Raw genomic sequence first — 13,728 nt, 5'->3', positions numbered from 1 at the left:
GCTTTGAGAACAGACAGACAGACAGAGGTGTTTGCTCATGGGAATTCAGACCACAGGAGCCACATGGCACAAGAAAACTCCAGCACAACTGTTGTCCTTCTTCACGGTTCGTCAGGTGAGTGTGATACAGCAGCATCACCTGCTACCCACACACAAAGCTGGGGGCCAGTACAAGCCTCTGACCAGGGCTCCCCCCAGACTCAAGCAGGGGTCCCCCATTTCTCCATCCAAGCAGGTGCAGCTGAGGTCCCAGAGCACCTGCCTTCTGGCAGCTGTGTGGCTGCTAAACCCCAAATGCCCTTCCACCTTCTGTTCATCTTGGCAGTCACTTCCTTCCCAGGTTGTAGTTTGCCAGCAAGAACAAGTACTCTTTAAATGAACAGCACATTCGGTTGATGAGCAGTTCAGTTCAGCGGTACAGGACACCATCATTACGGTTCTATGGGTACAGAAAGAATGCAGTCTCGCATGCACTTTCCGAACAGATCGTGAGACTTCTGTTGTGTCTCCCGAGCCCAGGCCCTCAAGGGCACAGCTGGGCCACACCCTGCCCCACTTCCATCCGCCCTCCAGTCATAGTCTGATTCATCTCCCAAAGACACTATCTTCATCACGCATTGATGAAGAGAAGGAGTTAGAGATTTCCTCGACACATTTAGGTTGTCGGAGCAAAGGAAAAGAAATATTCAAAAGCTGCCTTTTTTTCTGTTCACATCTGAACAGCACAGAAACTAGTCATTTCATTTATGATGTGAACGTGGCGCTAGACCAGAGAAAGTGTCCTCCTTAGAGCCTTATCTATCAGAAGCAGGAAAAAATATTGGGTTTGGCGGAATCCCTCTTCAGACACAGAGACAATTATTGTGGCAAGTCACCCTTTGCAAAGCCAGTCTTTGCATTAGAAACTTTCCTTTCTAAATTCTAGTGGCTTTACAATATAGATCTTGTTCTAAAAGTGACAAAGCATGGGAGAATCACTTAGGTAACAAGGAACTACTCGATAGTAGGAAAAAAGAGTGGGGTACACAATGTCCCATTTTATATATATATATATATACATTTATATATATAGCTATATACATATATATATGTGTATATACATAGAGCTATCCATGAATACCATGTATATACGCAAGAATGTGTGTGCACGTACAGTGCATATATACACTAAGGGCACCAAGTATGTGTGTGTGTGCATGAATGCATGTACATATATGACAGGAGCATTACACATGACAGGAGCATTACACAAAGGTTGTCATCTTTGTATGTGTGTACACAGCAACCAAAGACAGTCAAACACACCACATCAGCAGTGCACAAAAGTACAGGTCAAGTACTTAAAATGAGAGCCACAGAAAAGACCTCCCCAGAGTGGGGACAAGCATCAGCAGTTGGCATTTGAACACGGGGTTTTGCTGGGAACAGTGTGAGCAATGAAAGGAAATCCTTCTGGAAATAAGCAGTACCTGGTTCTCGATGGCTTTCCTGTTCTTGGGGTCGCTCACCACCGAAAGCTGCAGCTCTGCCATCTTTTTCATCTTGCTGTCCATGTCTATCTTCTGGATGAGGTTTTTGGTCTGGTTCTTCAGCAGTCGCACTGTGTCCTCTTTCCCGTGCTTCTTTGCAAAAAGTGAGGCACAGGCCGAATGTATGGCAGTGACCCAGTTCTCCAGATCCGTCTGGCTGGTGGCCTGAACAAGGGGGAAAATCCACCTGAAATTGTTTTACTACCAGGTGCTGTCCCAAGCAGCAGGCTGGTCTGTGATGTGTAAAACCCAAGAAATACCTTCACTTCATAGAAAACCATTCATTTCAGAAACACAACCAACCACTCAGCTGCAATTGCCAGCATCCTTGATGCCAGGGGGTCTGAAAGAACATGGAGGCAGAGCAGAAGCGGCAGGTACCACACGCATGACAGAGGACCAGCTAAAAACAAGCTGTCAACCCCAACAGGTGCAGGGGGAGTCAGGTCTATCTGCTCAGTGCCACAGGGGGCCACTCGCTGAAAAGCAGTTTGTCTTCATAATCTCAACAAAATGAGAACGTATTAGGACTAAGATATTAAATTTGAAAACCTGGATGTGAAATTGCACTGATGATCTGGGCTCAATTATGAAAAATATCAGTAACATTAAAACTGCTGTCTATGAATATTAAGAACACAGATGTGGTTTTCCCTTCTCTGTTCTTCAGCACAGATGCAATGATACACTATTTTCATGTAAATAATTTTTTTTGTTTTAAAAACAGTCAAGTTTACTGAAGCAAAATGGGCAGAGGTGTATGAATCTAAGTAGACTGACATCACTTTCGGCTCCCTTGGGGTCCAGAAGCAACACCACACATTCAAGCAATCGGCTCCACCCTACAGGCGGTTCTGGGATCCGACAACAGAACTACTGGGACATCTTCTTAGAACTAAGGATATTTTGCCTGAATTACAAATGAAATATCCATGTAACAGTTGCCTGTGAAGTCCATACAGATCTGCCCTAACCAACTTACCTTCCTTACAGCTCAGATGAGCATCCACTCATCACTTTGCTTTCAAGCAACACACAGGATTTAACTTTCCCTTGGGGGAGGAAAATCAAATCTCAGACTTGGACTCTTGCAAGTGAAGTCAGTTTGGGGACCGCAGCAAAGCTAGCAGTTCAGTGGGTGCTCCTGGTGCTGGCGCTGGAGACCAGCATCAGCTCAGAGTACCCTGGATTCCCAAAGTCAGCCAAGAGAAAGAACACCAGTGTTCTGAGGGGGCTCCTGGGCCACCCAGAACCAGCTTTATCTGGGACTTGAACCCAGGACCTAAGAGATTTCTATGAACCTCTGACCAGACATGACCTACAGTCTGGATGTGTCAACCAGCCACTCTGGCCTTGGGAGGACAGGCGAGTGAGACATCACCCTTCCAACTAAACTAACAACAGTGATAATAGAATTTCTGCAGTGCTGACCCCATGCATATTATGCTATTACCCTTAAATTATTATATTACTGATGCAGGGGCCAGAGCTCAGAGAAGACCAGTCAGTGGCCCCAGATGACACGCAGCTTCAGCAACACGATCCATTCACATATGAGTCTCCCCCAAATCAGGGGCTCTGCACCACCATGTTCTGTGGCTTCTCAGGTGCTAGAAATTGCTAAAAATCATAACAGCATATAACCCCAATTTTCACACTCTAAGACCACTTCCACAGGGAAATAAGACCTGATGGCATTTGTCTCTGAGGTTTTCTAAAAAAAGAACACCACCTCTTACGCGGATTCTCAGAAAGAACCTGAACCTCTCCTGTGCATATTCTCTAGGGTCATGTCAGAAGTCTGCACTCAAGAATCTTGGGCCTTGCGCTCACCAGGCCATGAGCTGCTACAGAACAGGGATCATGACTTCTCTCTCTGCTCATCCTGAAGAGCAGCTCCTGGACAGCACCCAGCTTGCAGGGGCACCCAAGTGATGCCTGCGGTGCAAATGGCTGGACTTACATGCACCAACAGAACCTGGCGATGCGCAGAGGCCAAGTCTCTGGCTTCAGTCCCAAGACAAAACCTAACTACACTTTTGATCTATTTTATGACAAACTGTGCCTCTTCATCCTGTGCTTTCTCATCATTCCCGAAGCTCAGCAGTACCTGGAATAGGTAGACGTCTCCAAAGGAGTTGCTGAGGCAGAACACGTTTTCCTTCTTGGGGTGCTCAGGCACAGACTGCACTATGCTGTCTTCTGCAAACAGGGCGCACCGGGGCGCACTGCTCTGGTCCATGGAATTCTTGCCGTAGGTCTCATAGAAGAGCAGCGTGCAGCCTGCGAAGACAGAAGCAAAATGTCAGCCCATCAAGGTCTCGAAGGTCTAGAGACTGAGACAGTTACTGCCAGCTGTGAGGGGCTAAACAGGAGAGGTTTGATAAATGCAACATCAGCACAGCAATGCTATGCCAGGAGCTCATCTAAGGACTGGCTCATCCAAGCCCCATGGCCGCCTAGACAGCAGGCATGTTTATGAACCCCCTTTGCAGATGAGAAAGCTGAGCGGTGACAGTACTTATGCAGGTCCCTGCTGGGACACGTGGAGCTTGGGGGACCTGTCTGGCCCTAGAGCTCACCTTCTTAACCACACCACCACACTGTTTCAGAAATCAAAATATGGGAGCCAGCAGAAAATCCCACACTCCTGCACTAAAGGAGCTTTTACATGTATAATTTGAGATGACAAGAAACTGAGTAGTCTGGAGCCGGACAGGTAAGGGGACTTTGCTATTTGTGAAATAACATCCAGTTTATTTTCCAAATGCCATGTCAAATAATTTGAGCATATTCCTTTAGCTCACTGTGATAGGAAATATCACTAATCTTACTAATTTAGAGAAAAATAAAATTAAATATCCCTAAATTTTCCAATCTTACTCTTAAAAATGCAACTTCTATGCTTGTGGGTAGAAAGCTTTCCCCTACTGAGTGAAGGCTATTATTTATAGCCTTAGACTAAGCTAATAAAGCTGAGGCTTCTACTGTTGGTAGAAGTGATGAAGATGGAAATGCACTGAGTCTCTAAGGGCCCCACAAGCGTGCTCTTCCACTGGCCCGCCCTGAGAGTCTGCAGCCAGGGTGCATTTTCAAGCACTTCTCAGGTGCCAGGTGTGCTGTGCCGAAAAGAATCCATCTCCATCCCATGCTCAGCAAGCAACTTTCCTGGTGTTTGAAGAAGTACCTGACAGGCCTCCCTGGTGGCACAAGGGTTAAAGATCGTGCTATCAAGCTATTGCCACATGGCGCAGGAGACCTCTCCTGTCTCCCCACTGCTCCCCTCAGTAGTGTATTTCAGTAGATCCACCTGTTCTGCTCCCTGTTCTCTCTGGTGGGTCCTCTCGCCCCTCACCCCCGCACCTCTGGCTTGCACCCCAGCTCTTATATGAATAAGTAAATCTAAAAAAAAAAAAAAAGCACCTAACACTTCCTGACTCCTTACCCTCCTATGTAGTAAAACCTTCTTCATAAAAATGTGGATGTTCAAAAACCAATGTCATGCTTGCCAGTTTCAGGTCTTCCTTTAAGAACAAATCTGAAGACGAGCAACTTTCTATGGTGGCAGCCGGGGCTGCATGGAAGCTGCCTGCCCCTGCTCAGCCCTCCAGCAGCCTCGCAGGTACTTCGTGAGCACAAGACGCACGGAGCCATCGCTCCTCCTTCAAAGAAAACTCATCCACAGTAAGCGGCAGGGAGAGCCTCTGAACAGGGAGAGCAGAGGGAGGGCTGGGGCTGCTTCTGCAGGTGGAGCTGGCCTTGGCCCAGCCACAGGTACAGCAAGAAACAGCACCCGCCACCTCTCCCTAGGGAAAGGCCTGTCTGCTGTGTAGCAACGGGCCTGGCCTGGGACCCAAGCACCAGGGCGAAGGTGACAGGGCCACGCCAGCGCCGCCCAAGTCCAAATTCTTTCCATCTAGTTAATGCTGATGTCGGTTTCCCCAGTGCATTCCCAGCAGGTGTGGTTTGAATCAGGAAGTCCAGAGGAAGTGAAAGCAACCTTTGACAGATGCCAGGACGCTGCCGGGTGTCACACCTCATGCCCCATCCACATCCAGAGGATCACACCGTGCAAAACAAAACCCTTCTCTTCAGCATGAGGCCCAGATGTGCAACAATACCCAGCATTTGGTTGCCATGGAATTGAAAGGAAAGCAGCCGTAAATCCATTAAAGCAAGGGTCACTTAGTCTGTAACGCCTGGGCGTCCAGCATGACAGAAAGGGGCCGTGCCTGTGTCGGTGGGAGCCACCACCCCCCTCCCAGTGCGCTGATCCTCAGCCTGCCCAGTCCCTGCTTGGAGCTGGCTTTGGCCGGTAGGGTTGAGGGTGGCGTTTCTTCTCGCCAGGGTGGTAGAAAGAGGAGACAGATTGGAACAGCGATGGGAATGCAGGCACAGAAGACGTCCCTTTAGAAGAAACATTGCCAGTGGAAGACGAGCAATTCACCTCTGCCTTCCTCAAAGCCAGCTGTTTGCCCAGGCCCTCTGGACCACATTCATCTCTCCGTCTCCACGGGGGACCCCCAGCATCCTGCCAGTGCTATGAGTGCGCCCAGACCACAGTCACCTGTGGCCCTGCTGAGAAGCATCTTTCATGACCTCGCCAACTCTTAAGCCCAGAAAGTCCCATGTGAACTGCATGAAAATCCACTCGCCGGAACAGACAAAGCAGCACTGCCCTTGTGACACCTGATTACAATCTCCAAGCCCAAAACACCAGCGGAGCCCTCTGCTTGTCCACATGTTCGTGGTAGGCAGGTAACCGGCGGGCTGGCTTAATAGCTGCTGTCTCCAGGGTTCCAGTTTATTTCCATGACACTTCCAGGAGAGTTGAAAGATTCCACTCAGATGCACACATGCTTACATGTGCATGTGTGTGTGTGTGTGTGTGTGTACACATCTGTGTGTTCTTAACTAAGATGAAACCAGATATTAAACCAAAGACTGCAAAACTGGATTCTAAGCCAAGAAAGTTGAACGCAACATGTTGAATTCCCAGTGGGAAGAGGTGTAGACAGGCACATGGAAACGGCCTTGGTGGGAAAAAACATCTTCATCACAGGCCTTGCCTCGGCTGCAAAGGGAAGGGAGAGCTGCGCGCTTGGTAAGAGTTCACCCCATCCAAGGATCTGGAAGGGTGTTATCAGCCAGCACCCAGGCCACTGGGCACAGGGAGGGCTGCAGATCCCGCAAAGGTCAAGGAAAACACACAGGACCACCCTGCCCTGAGGTCAGAGGTCGGTGGCCCGCAGGATGGAATTCGGAACCCTGGAACACGCCGCCCACCTCCTGAGCTTCCTGCCTGATCCCCTCCCCCCTCCAGGAAGCCTCCAACAATCTGCTCTGCTAAACATCTCCGGAGCTGGGAGCTGGGCGGGGGGGCGGTTCGGGTCACTTGCCCGAAGCTCCAGCCCCCCTTGTGCTTCAAATTGATTCAGAATCAGCTTGTCTGCCACCTACTAGGCCCCCCTCGCCTTGGAGAACCAGAACAACGTCACCAAGTGCACTTCTCCTGTCCTCTGGGCTAAATATCACCAGATCCTCGTGCCACCCCCCTTGGGGCCCAGCTCTAAATCCCTGTGATGTCGCCGAGGGTCTTGCTTCTCAAGGATGGGCTTGGAGGGACCCAGCGGCGCAGACCCCACCCCCACGGGTGTGCACCGGGCTTTCAAAGCCATGGCAGGCAGGCACAACTTCTCCAAGATCCAATTTTAACAAATGAATTTTACACATTAAAAAAAGAGACAGCACGCAGGGAGCAGGGAGCAGAGACCATCGACGCTGCAACCACGCGAGCGGGCGGCAGCGCCCACCGGGGCTCAGACAATGGGAGAGCCCGTCTCCAGGGCCGTCTCACTCGCCCTTGCAGGAAGCAGCCGTGTGAGGATCATTCTCCTGTTGGCAGACATGCCGCCCAAGCCAGGGCCCCAGAGACGACGGACAGCGTGGCCTGGGCAGGGGAGGAGCCGACGGCACAGACGCAGGAGTCTGGTGACACCCGCGTTTTGCTGCGTGTCCGCCCCATCGCACCCGAAGCCCGTGCTGAAGGACCTGCCACTGGATGCCCACACCTGTGTTCACCTGCCCACCGGATGCCCACACCTGTGTTCACAGTGAGGCCTTCACAGCCTCATCTCCCGCTCCTGCTAGCGCCAAGCCGTGACATCAGCTTCCCAGGTCTCTTCTGCCATTCAGCGGAAGAACCTGCCTCCCCCTAGGTCGAAACTAGGGAGCCCCTGTGTCTTCCTCAGCTATAGCACCAGATACACCTCAGAGCTGGAAAGACAGCAAGAGAAAGAGGGGGGCTGGACACTGGGCTGTAAGCCCTCCGGGGACCAGGGAAAGGTGGAGCCTTGAAATGCACCTTTCAAGGGGAAGTCAGGGGCAACAGGGCAGGGTCACTGGCGCCCCACAATGGCGGTGGGGGTGAAGAGAGGGGAGACTGCCAATGGGACTCGGTTCTGCCTGCCCCCTGATCAGGAAGGGGCTCACCCGACCAGGAAGGTGGCCTCGGATTCCTACACACGGTGCCTCTGACAGAGTCGCGGGACGCTTGTGCAGAAATGCCCAGGGCCATGCAGCGGCGCTTCCTGCTCACATCTGTACAATCAACACTGAATCGACTTAGAGCCTTGCACTTCCTCTCAGGCATTTGATGGGTAGGGCCCAGCTCTACGTCACCCGCGCAGGCTTCAGGCTTCACCATGGCAGCGCTCGAGGAATGCCCACCGTTGGGACAAAGAGACTTTTCACTCTCTCCTTTACATTAAAAAAATACATGTTTATGGTGGAGACAAGCAGATTTCCTTAGCTCCAAAAGGTGGGAATGACACAAATAGAACAACCCAGATGTCCTCCTCGGGCACAGGGAGGAAGGAGACCTCCCGGGAGCACAGACACAGGCGGCAGATGAAGTTCAGCATCAATGTCCCAAATGACGAAACTACAGTGGACGCTCGTTTGGGGATTTTTGTTGGTTTTAGCCACGATGCAGGAATGTTATTAAAGAGTAATACAGAAACACCTCCAATATACTCAGCAATAACCATTAAATTCAATCCTTACTTATCAGAATGACTAATCTATCTTAAGTCAGCCACATGACATAGGTTTGAGAGAGAACCTATGGTGAAGCATGCCAGCAGAGTCTGTATCAGATCCTCCCTTCTCGGGAGATCAAATTTGCACGGGCCCCGAGAGGCGACCATGGAGGGAAGGATCCCAGCAGTGCTCAACTTTCACGTACCTTTAAGAGTTACCCAGTATTGTTTCCACTTCCTCCGAGCCACGAGCTCCAGCTTCCTTTCCTTCTGCAAAGTGACAAGGGGTTTGAAGAAGAGCCAGCCAGCTTTCCGGACCACCCCTTGTTCCTTCTCGAAGAGCAGATCCAGTTGCTCCAAAGAGCTGAGGGACTCGCTGCTGGTGTCCTCCGTTTCCGTAGATGTCTCTAGGTTCTCCGTGTTGGTCCTGCTCATTTCCAACTCCCGCATGAAATTCTCATAAATGTTCTGTTGGAGGGGATCGCTGCCAATGGCGTGAGCAGATTCACTTCTCTGGGACAGGATCTGAGTGGAGCTCCCTGACCACAGTGAAACAGGCACCTGGGAGGGCCCCTGAACATCCGCATTCAGTCCATCTGGGCGGCTGTCAAAGTAGTCACTTCCCTCCTTGGACCTTGGTTCCTGTGAGCAACGAGATGACCCGCCATCAGAGGTTATGTCTACTCAGAGCCTCCCCACCCAACGTGGCTAACGGTGCTGCTGCTGCTGTTCTTTCCACAAACACACATCTAAAATCACTAAGTCTCCAAACCAGAGAGACTTGAAGAAACAGTATAGTCCCACTGCCCAACCCAATTTATAGCCGGTGAAGTCAAGGCTTAAAAATGTAAGCAGGGGGCCTCCCTGGTGGTGCAAGGGGTTAAGACGCAGCCTATGAAGCACGAGTTCAATCCCCGGCCAGCTAGGGAGGTGACTCACATGGCACAGCAGACCTCTCCTGCCGCACCCGCTGCTCCCCTCAGCAGTGTACCTCGTCACTCTGCCTGTTCTGTTCCCCGCTCTGTCTCTGGTGACTCCTCTCACCCCCCACACCTCTCGCCTGTACCCCAGTCTTTTATGCATAAATAAATCTTAAAAAAAAATGTAAGCAGAGTAACAATGGTCATCCCAAGTCTTTCCCATGCTCATCACCGAGAAGTTGACTAATAGATATAAAACACACTAGCTAAGATTTCTAGACTGCTATTTCTTAGTTAATTTGTTCATCACTCTCTTCCAGGAAAGAATTCATGCTCTTACCATTTGTTTTCCTCCTGAATCATTTTAAAGCTAAATTAGAAACTGCTAGCCCCAGGATCTGAAGATAGTGACAGAGAGGCTCAGTGTCCTATTCGCAAACTTCCCTGGTCTCCCCAAGGTCAGCAGAGTGCCCAGCCTGGCGCCATCTGCACAGATCTTGATGCAGGATCTCCAGCACCTCACTCCTACTTCAGGTGGTAAAGACCAAGCAGCTGGGATTCCTTATGCACAGTGGCTAGTAACTGTTGTCAATGTTTTCCATGGTTAGTATTTTTTAACTTAATTTGAGAGTATCTCTCATGAAAAGAAAATGCCATTCATTCCACACACATTTTCATTTGAACACTTAGTTTATTCTAAGCACTGGGGATTCCCAAGACATGATTCTTAACTGTCTCAAGACATTGACTTTCCAAACCCACAGCCGAGAGAGAGAATTCTGCAGAGATGCTGCTTGTGTTCATCTCTCAGCCGCTGCTGGGCTTTCAGTCACATCTCCTGATCCATTAAGTAGAGATGAGGGACTACTGGGTCAAGGACCAGCGTCTTATTTTGAAAATTCCACTGTGTGGAGGGGTTTTCTTTTCAGAAATGTCATCCAGACATCAAGCAGCAATTTCTTGCTATTTTCTATAGGAAAATCATCCACAGAGAGTGCTTCCAAGTACCCCGAGGGTATAAAAAACTGAGTCCCAAACATAGCTGTTACTAATGAAAATATTATTTTCCACTTGTGTTGACACAATGTCCTATACTCATATTTATTTATACACTGATCCTGAAGCAAGAACAGAGCAAAGCAGCCAGCTGCGTGAGTCACTTCGTCAGGAAACGTTGAAAATAGTTTCATTTTTTTTTTTTTTAAGTTGTCACTTTGTTGGTCTTCAAAAACTCCTAGGAGGTGAAAGATTACTTCTGCTTTAGCTGTATTAACATGACTTCAGCTGTGAGTCAGACCCTGACACCCGGCCCCAAAACACAGGCCCAGCAAGCCCTCAGACCCGGCAGAGGCCTGCCAGAGAAAGCCACAGGGGGAGGAGGGGCAAGCTGAGGTCCAAGTTATAAACACTCCAGACACTGGTGTCCATAAGAGGAGAGTGCACGCTGTAGTTCTAGTTGTTAAATGTTCAACTGTGGCAAAGCAAGACAAATTTTCCTTCTTATGAAATGGGGAGAGACTGTCTGTCCCCCATACCCTTTCCCTGTTTCCTTTCTGATTCTTATGATTTCTCAAGATTCTTGTTCAGTGGTGTGAGTCTTTTCACTAATTAATCTGTACCAGACTCTAACTCATAGTGGTTGAAGCCCTATAAAGAAAGGTTGCTCTTCAAAAATAAAAAAGAAATGTTTATCCATCGTGGTCAGAGTTTCTGACTTAGTTCTGCTGGCCTCAGAAGGTTGTGGGTGTTTGAGAGAATAAGGATTTGTTTGCTGCCTTATTATAAACACATTGTCCCAAACTTTGCTCCTGTACACTGAATCCACTGAATGCATCTAGACCTGAGCTTCGCCTTAAATTGTGTAAGAAGACAAAGGCGTGGCCAAGAAGAGGGGCACACTCGCCCAAAAAGCAACCCTAGTTCACCTTTCCAGATTATCAATTGTGGGAACATTGGCCTTCATCGGTCACTGAAAAGAAATCCAAAATGGATTATTAGCTTCATATTTAATGACATTAAAGCAATTAATAGTGTGGCTCGACAACACCTTAGCCGTGCAGCTAAGGGAAAAGCACGTTTGGGTCAGCAGATTTGGCTTTGGCCCTGGTTTTCCCACTATCTAATTCAGGGCTCTCAGGAAGGACCCTCAAACTCCTTGCCCCTGGGGTGCTCAAGGCCCCCTAGTTTTCAAATCCGGATCCGCTCAACAGGCTACAGATCACTCTGAGTTAAGTCTTGGGATGACAGAGGGAGGCTCAAAATCTGGCTCAAAACAGTCAGCTCTGCCCATGAGGAGGTGCTGAGACTAGAGACGGGCAGGTCAGCTCGGCTTTGACGTGACCAAGACTCCATATTTTAATTTCCCAAAGAAACATCAAGTTTAAGAAGGCTACTCACTCAAAAATAACAGAAATCTCTCTTGTCCTTTCTGCTGAGGCTTTCCGAGAGGGTTTGGGAAAATCTCAGCTGACCATTTCCTTGGGGAATTCTTTCCCACCCTGGACCTTCTAAGAACAGTCTGGCCAGGCCTTGGGAAAAGGGGTGCTGTGCACACAACAGCAGGGAAGCTGAGGCGGCCCTAATTCGCAGTAGGTTATGAGTGAAAAGGCACATCTGAAGCAAAGCCAAAAAAAAAAAAAAGAAGAAGAAGAGACAACCCCACACCTGCAAACAAGCCATGCCAGGTCTGGGCAAACCCTCAGTCTCAGCTCAGGGAAGCCAGGCCCTGCCCCAGGGCCGCAGGTGTGGGCTCTGCCCAGCTCACGCACCTGCAGTTTCCTTTTCTTCCTGGAAAGGCTGCCTGTCCAGTCGCTGATGCGGCGCATTCTGGCTTTCAGGGTGTCCTTCTTGGAGGGGTCCTCGGCCAAGGCTTTGGACTTGCGGCAGGGCAGGGTGAAGGAGGCGTAGGGCCCCGGCTCCCCGCGCGCCACGCGCGACGGCACGTCCATGTCCGAGGCGAAGGAGACGCGGGTGGAGAGGCCGGCCTGCCCGCCCAGGGAGTCATCGGAGAGTCGGATGCCCGTGGGGGGCAGGCTCCCCAGGGAGGCCTCTGGGTAGAGGTCCCGCAGGGAGGAGAGGGAAGCGCTTTGGTGGAAGGGCTGGGGGGCATCCCTGGGGGGCAGGCAGGTGGGGAGGCCGGGGTCCGGGATGCCGGGGACCGGGTAGGCGCCCTCGGCCTCGCTGCCCTCGCCCACGGGACCCCAGGGCGAGTCGTACCAGGAGGACTCGGAGCTCAGGGAGCTGCCCTTGCTGGAGCGAGGGCGCGAGTCAGGCGGGGACGGGGCACCCGGGGCGCGGGGGGCAGCGCGGGGCGAGAAGCGCAGCAGCTGCACAGGCTCCCCCGTGGCCTCCGCGGGCTCGGGGCTGTGGGCAGCGCCCCCACCGCTGTGGAACTCCACCCGCAGACACCCGTCCAGCTTCCCCAGCGTCTTGATGAGCACCTTGGGGCTGCGGCGGGCCTCGCCGGGCGGCGTGGAGGCCACGCTCTCGCGCCCCCCATAGCAGTGGAGGAGGTGGCCGCTGCAGTCGGCCAAGGCCACGGGGTTCCCCGCAGGTTCGTGCCCCACGTAGTGGAAGCCGTTCTCAGGGAAGAAGGCAGTGTGGGTGCCCTGGGGGTCCTTGGCCGGGGTGCCCGTCCTGAGCTTGGAGTGGGCACCGCCCTTGGAGACTTTGCAGGCGGGGCCGGGCAGCCTGGAAGCGTAAGGCTGGCTGCTCTTGAAGTGAGAAAGGCAACTTCGCGCCAGAGACCTGGACTTGCAGCCCGCTGCGCTCCCGCCGTGGGCCCAGCCACGCCAGGACTTCTCATCTTTGGCGTGGATGCTGCGGATTTTCAGGGAGCAAGGCTTTTGCTGAGCACCAGTAATTGCATTGCTGTGATTTTTAGCTCCTTGGAGGGTGTACTGACTCTCCGAGTTCCCCATTTTGACCTGAAGAATGAAGAACAGCAGCCAGAGTCAGTGCTGATTACATTTGTGATGAAAGCACAGTTTTTTAAAAAGTTCTGCAGGTGGAAAGGGACCCAAGCCACCTGGGTGGGGGCCTGACACAACCCGGATGCCGCACGGGAGCACGGCTGTCCTTGTGTGACAGCATCAGCCCGGGGGCCACGCTGAGTCCCTGCGCTAGCCACGGGAAACACACAGCAGGGGTCCGAGGCTAACTGGGGAACTGAACTGGCAGAGACAGCCGAGGCCGAAGCAGGCCTGGCATGGGAGCTTTTGTAAAGAAAACTGGGGGGCA

At 51.3% G+C, this 13,728-nt stretch overlaps 1 protein-coding gene across 4 annotated transcripts in view; it reads right to left on the bottom strand.

Annotated features, from left to right (window-relative positions):
- Positions 1-13,409, bottom strand: part of TIAM2 (TIAM Rac1 associated GEF 2) — a gene marked incomplete at both ends in the record, with an annotated part of 89,842 nt that extends 76,433 nt beyond the window's left edge. For all 4 annotated transcript variants that reach the window (XM_084229056.1, XM_084229057.1, XM_084229059.1 and 1 more), the window contains 4 exons: positions 1,470-1,694; positions 3,640-3,812; positions 8,776-9,211; positions 12,258-13,409. In XM_084229056.1, coding sequence (XP_084085182.1) covers positions 1,470-1,694; positions 3,640-3,812; positions 8,776-9,211; positions 12,258-13,409 — 1,986 coding nt within the window. The remainder of the gene's footprint in view (positions 1-1,469; positions 1,695-3,639; positions 3,813-8,775; positions 9,212-12,257) is intronic.
- Between the last annotated feature and the right edge of the window lie 319 nt (positions 13,410-13,728).

The sequence above is a fragment of the Talpa europaea genome (genome assembly GCF_964194135.1).
Source record: "Talpa europaea genome assembly, chromosome: 2".
Lineage (NCBI taxonomy): Eukaryota > Metazoa > Chordata > Mammalia > Eulipotyphla > Talpidae > Talpa > Talpa europaea.
Note: the sequence above shows the minus strand (reverse complement) of the source record. Positions and strands in the feature narration are given on the sequence as shown.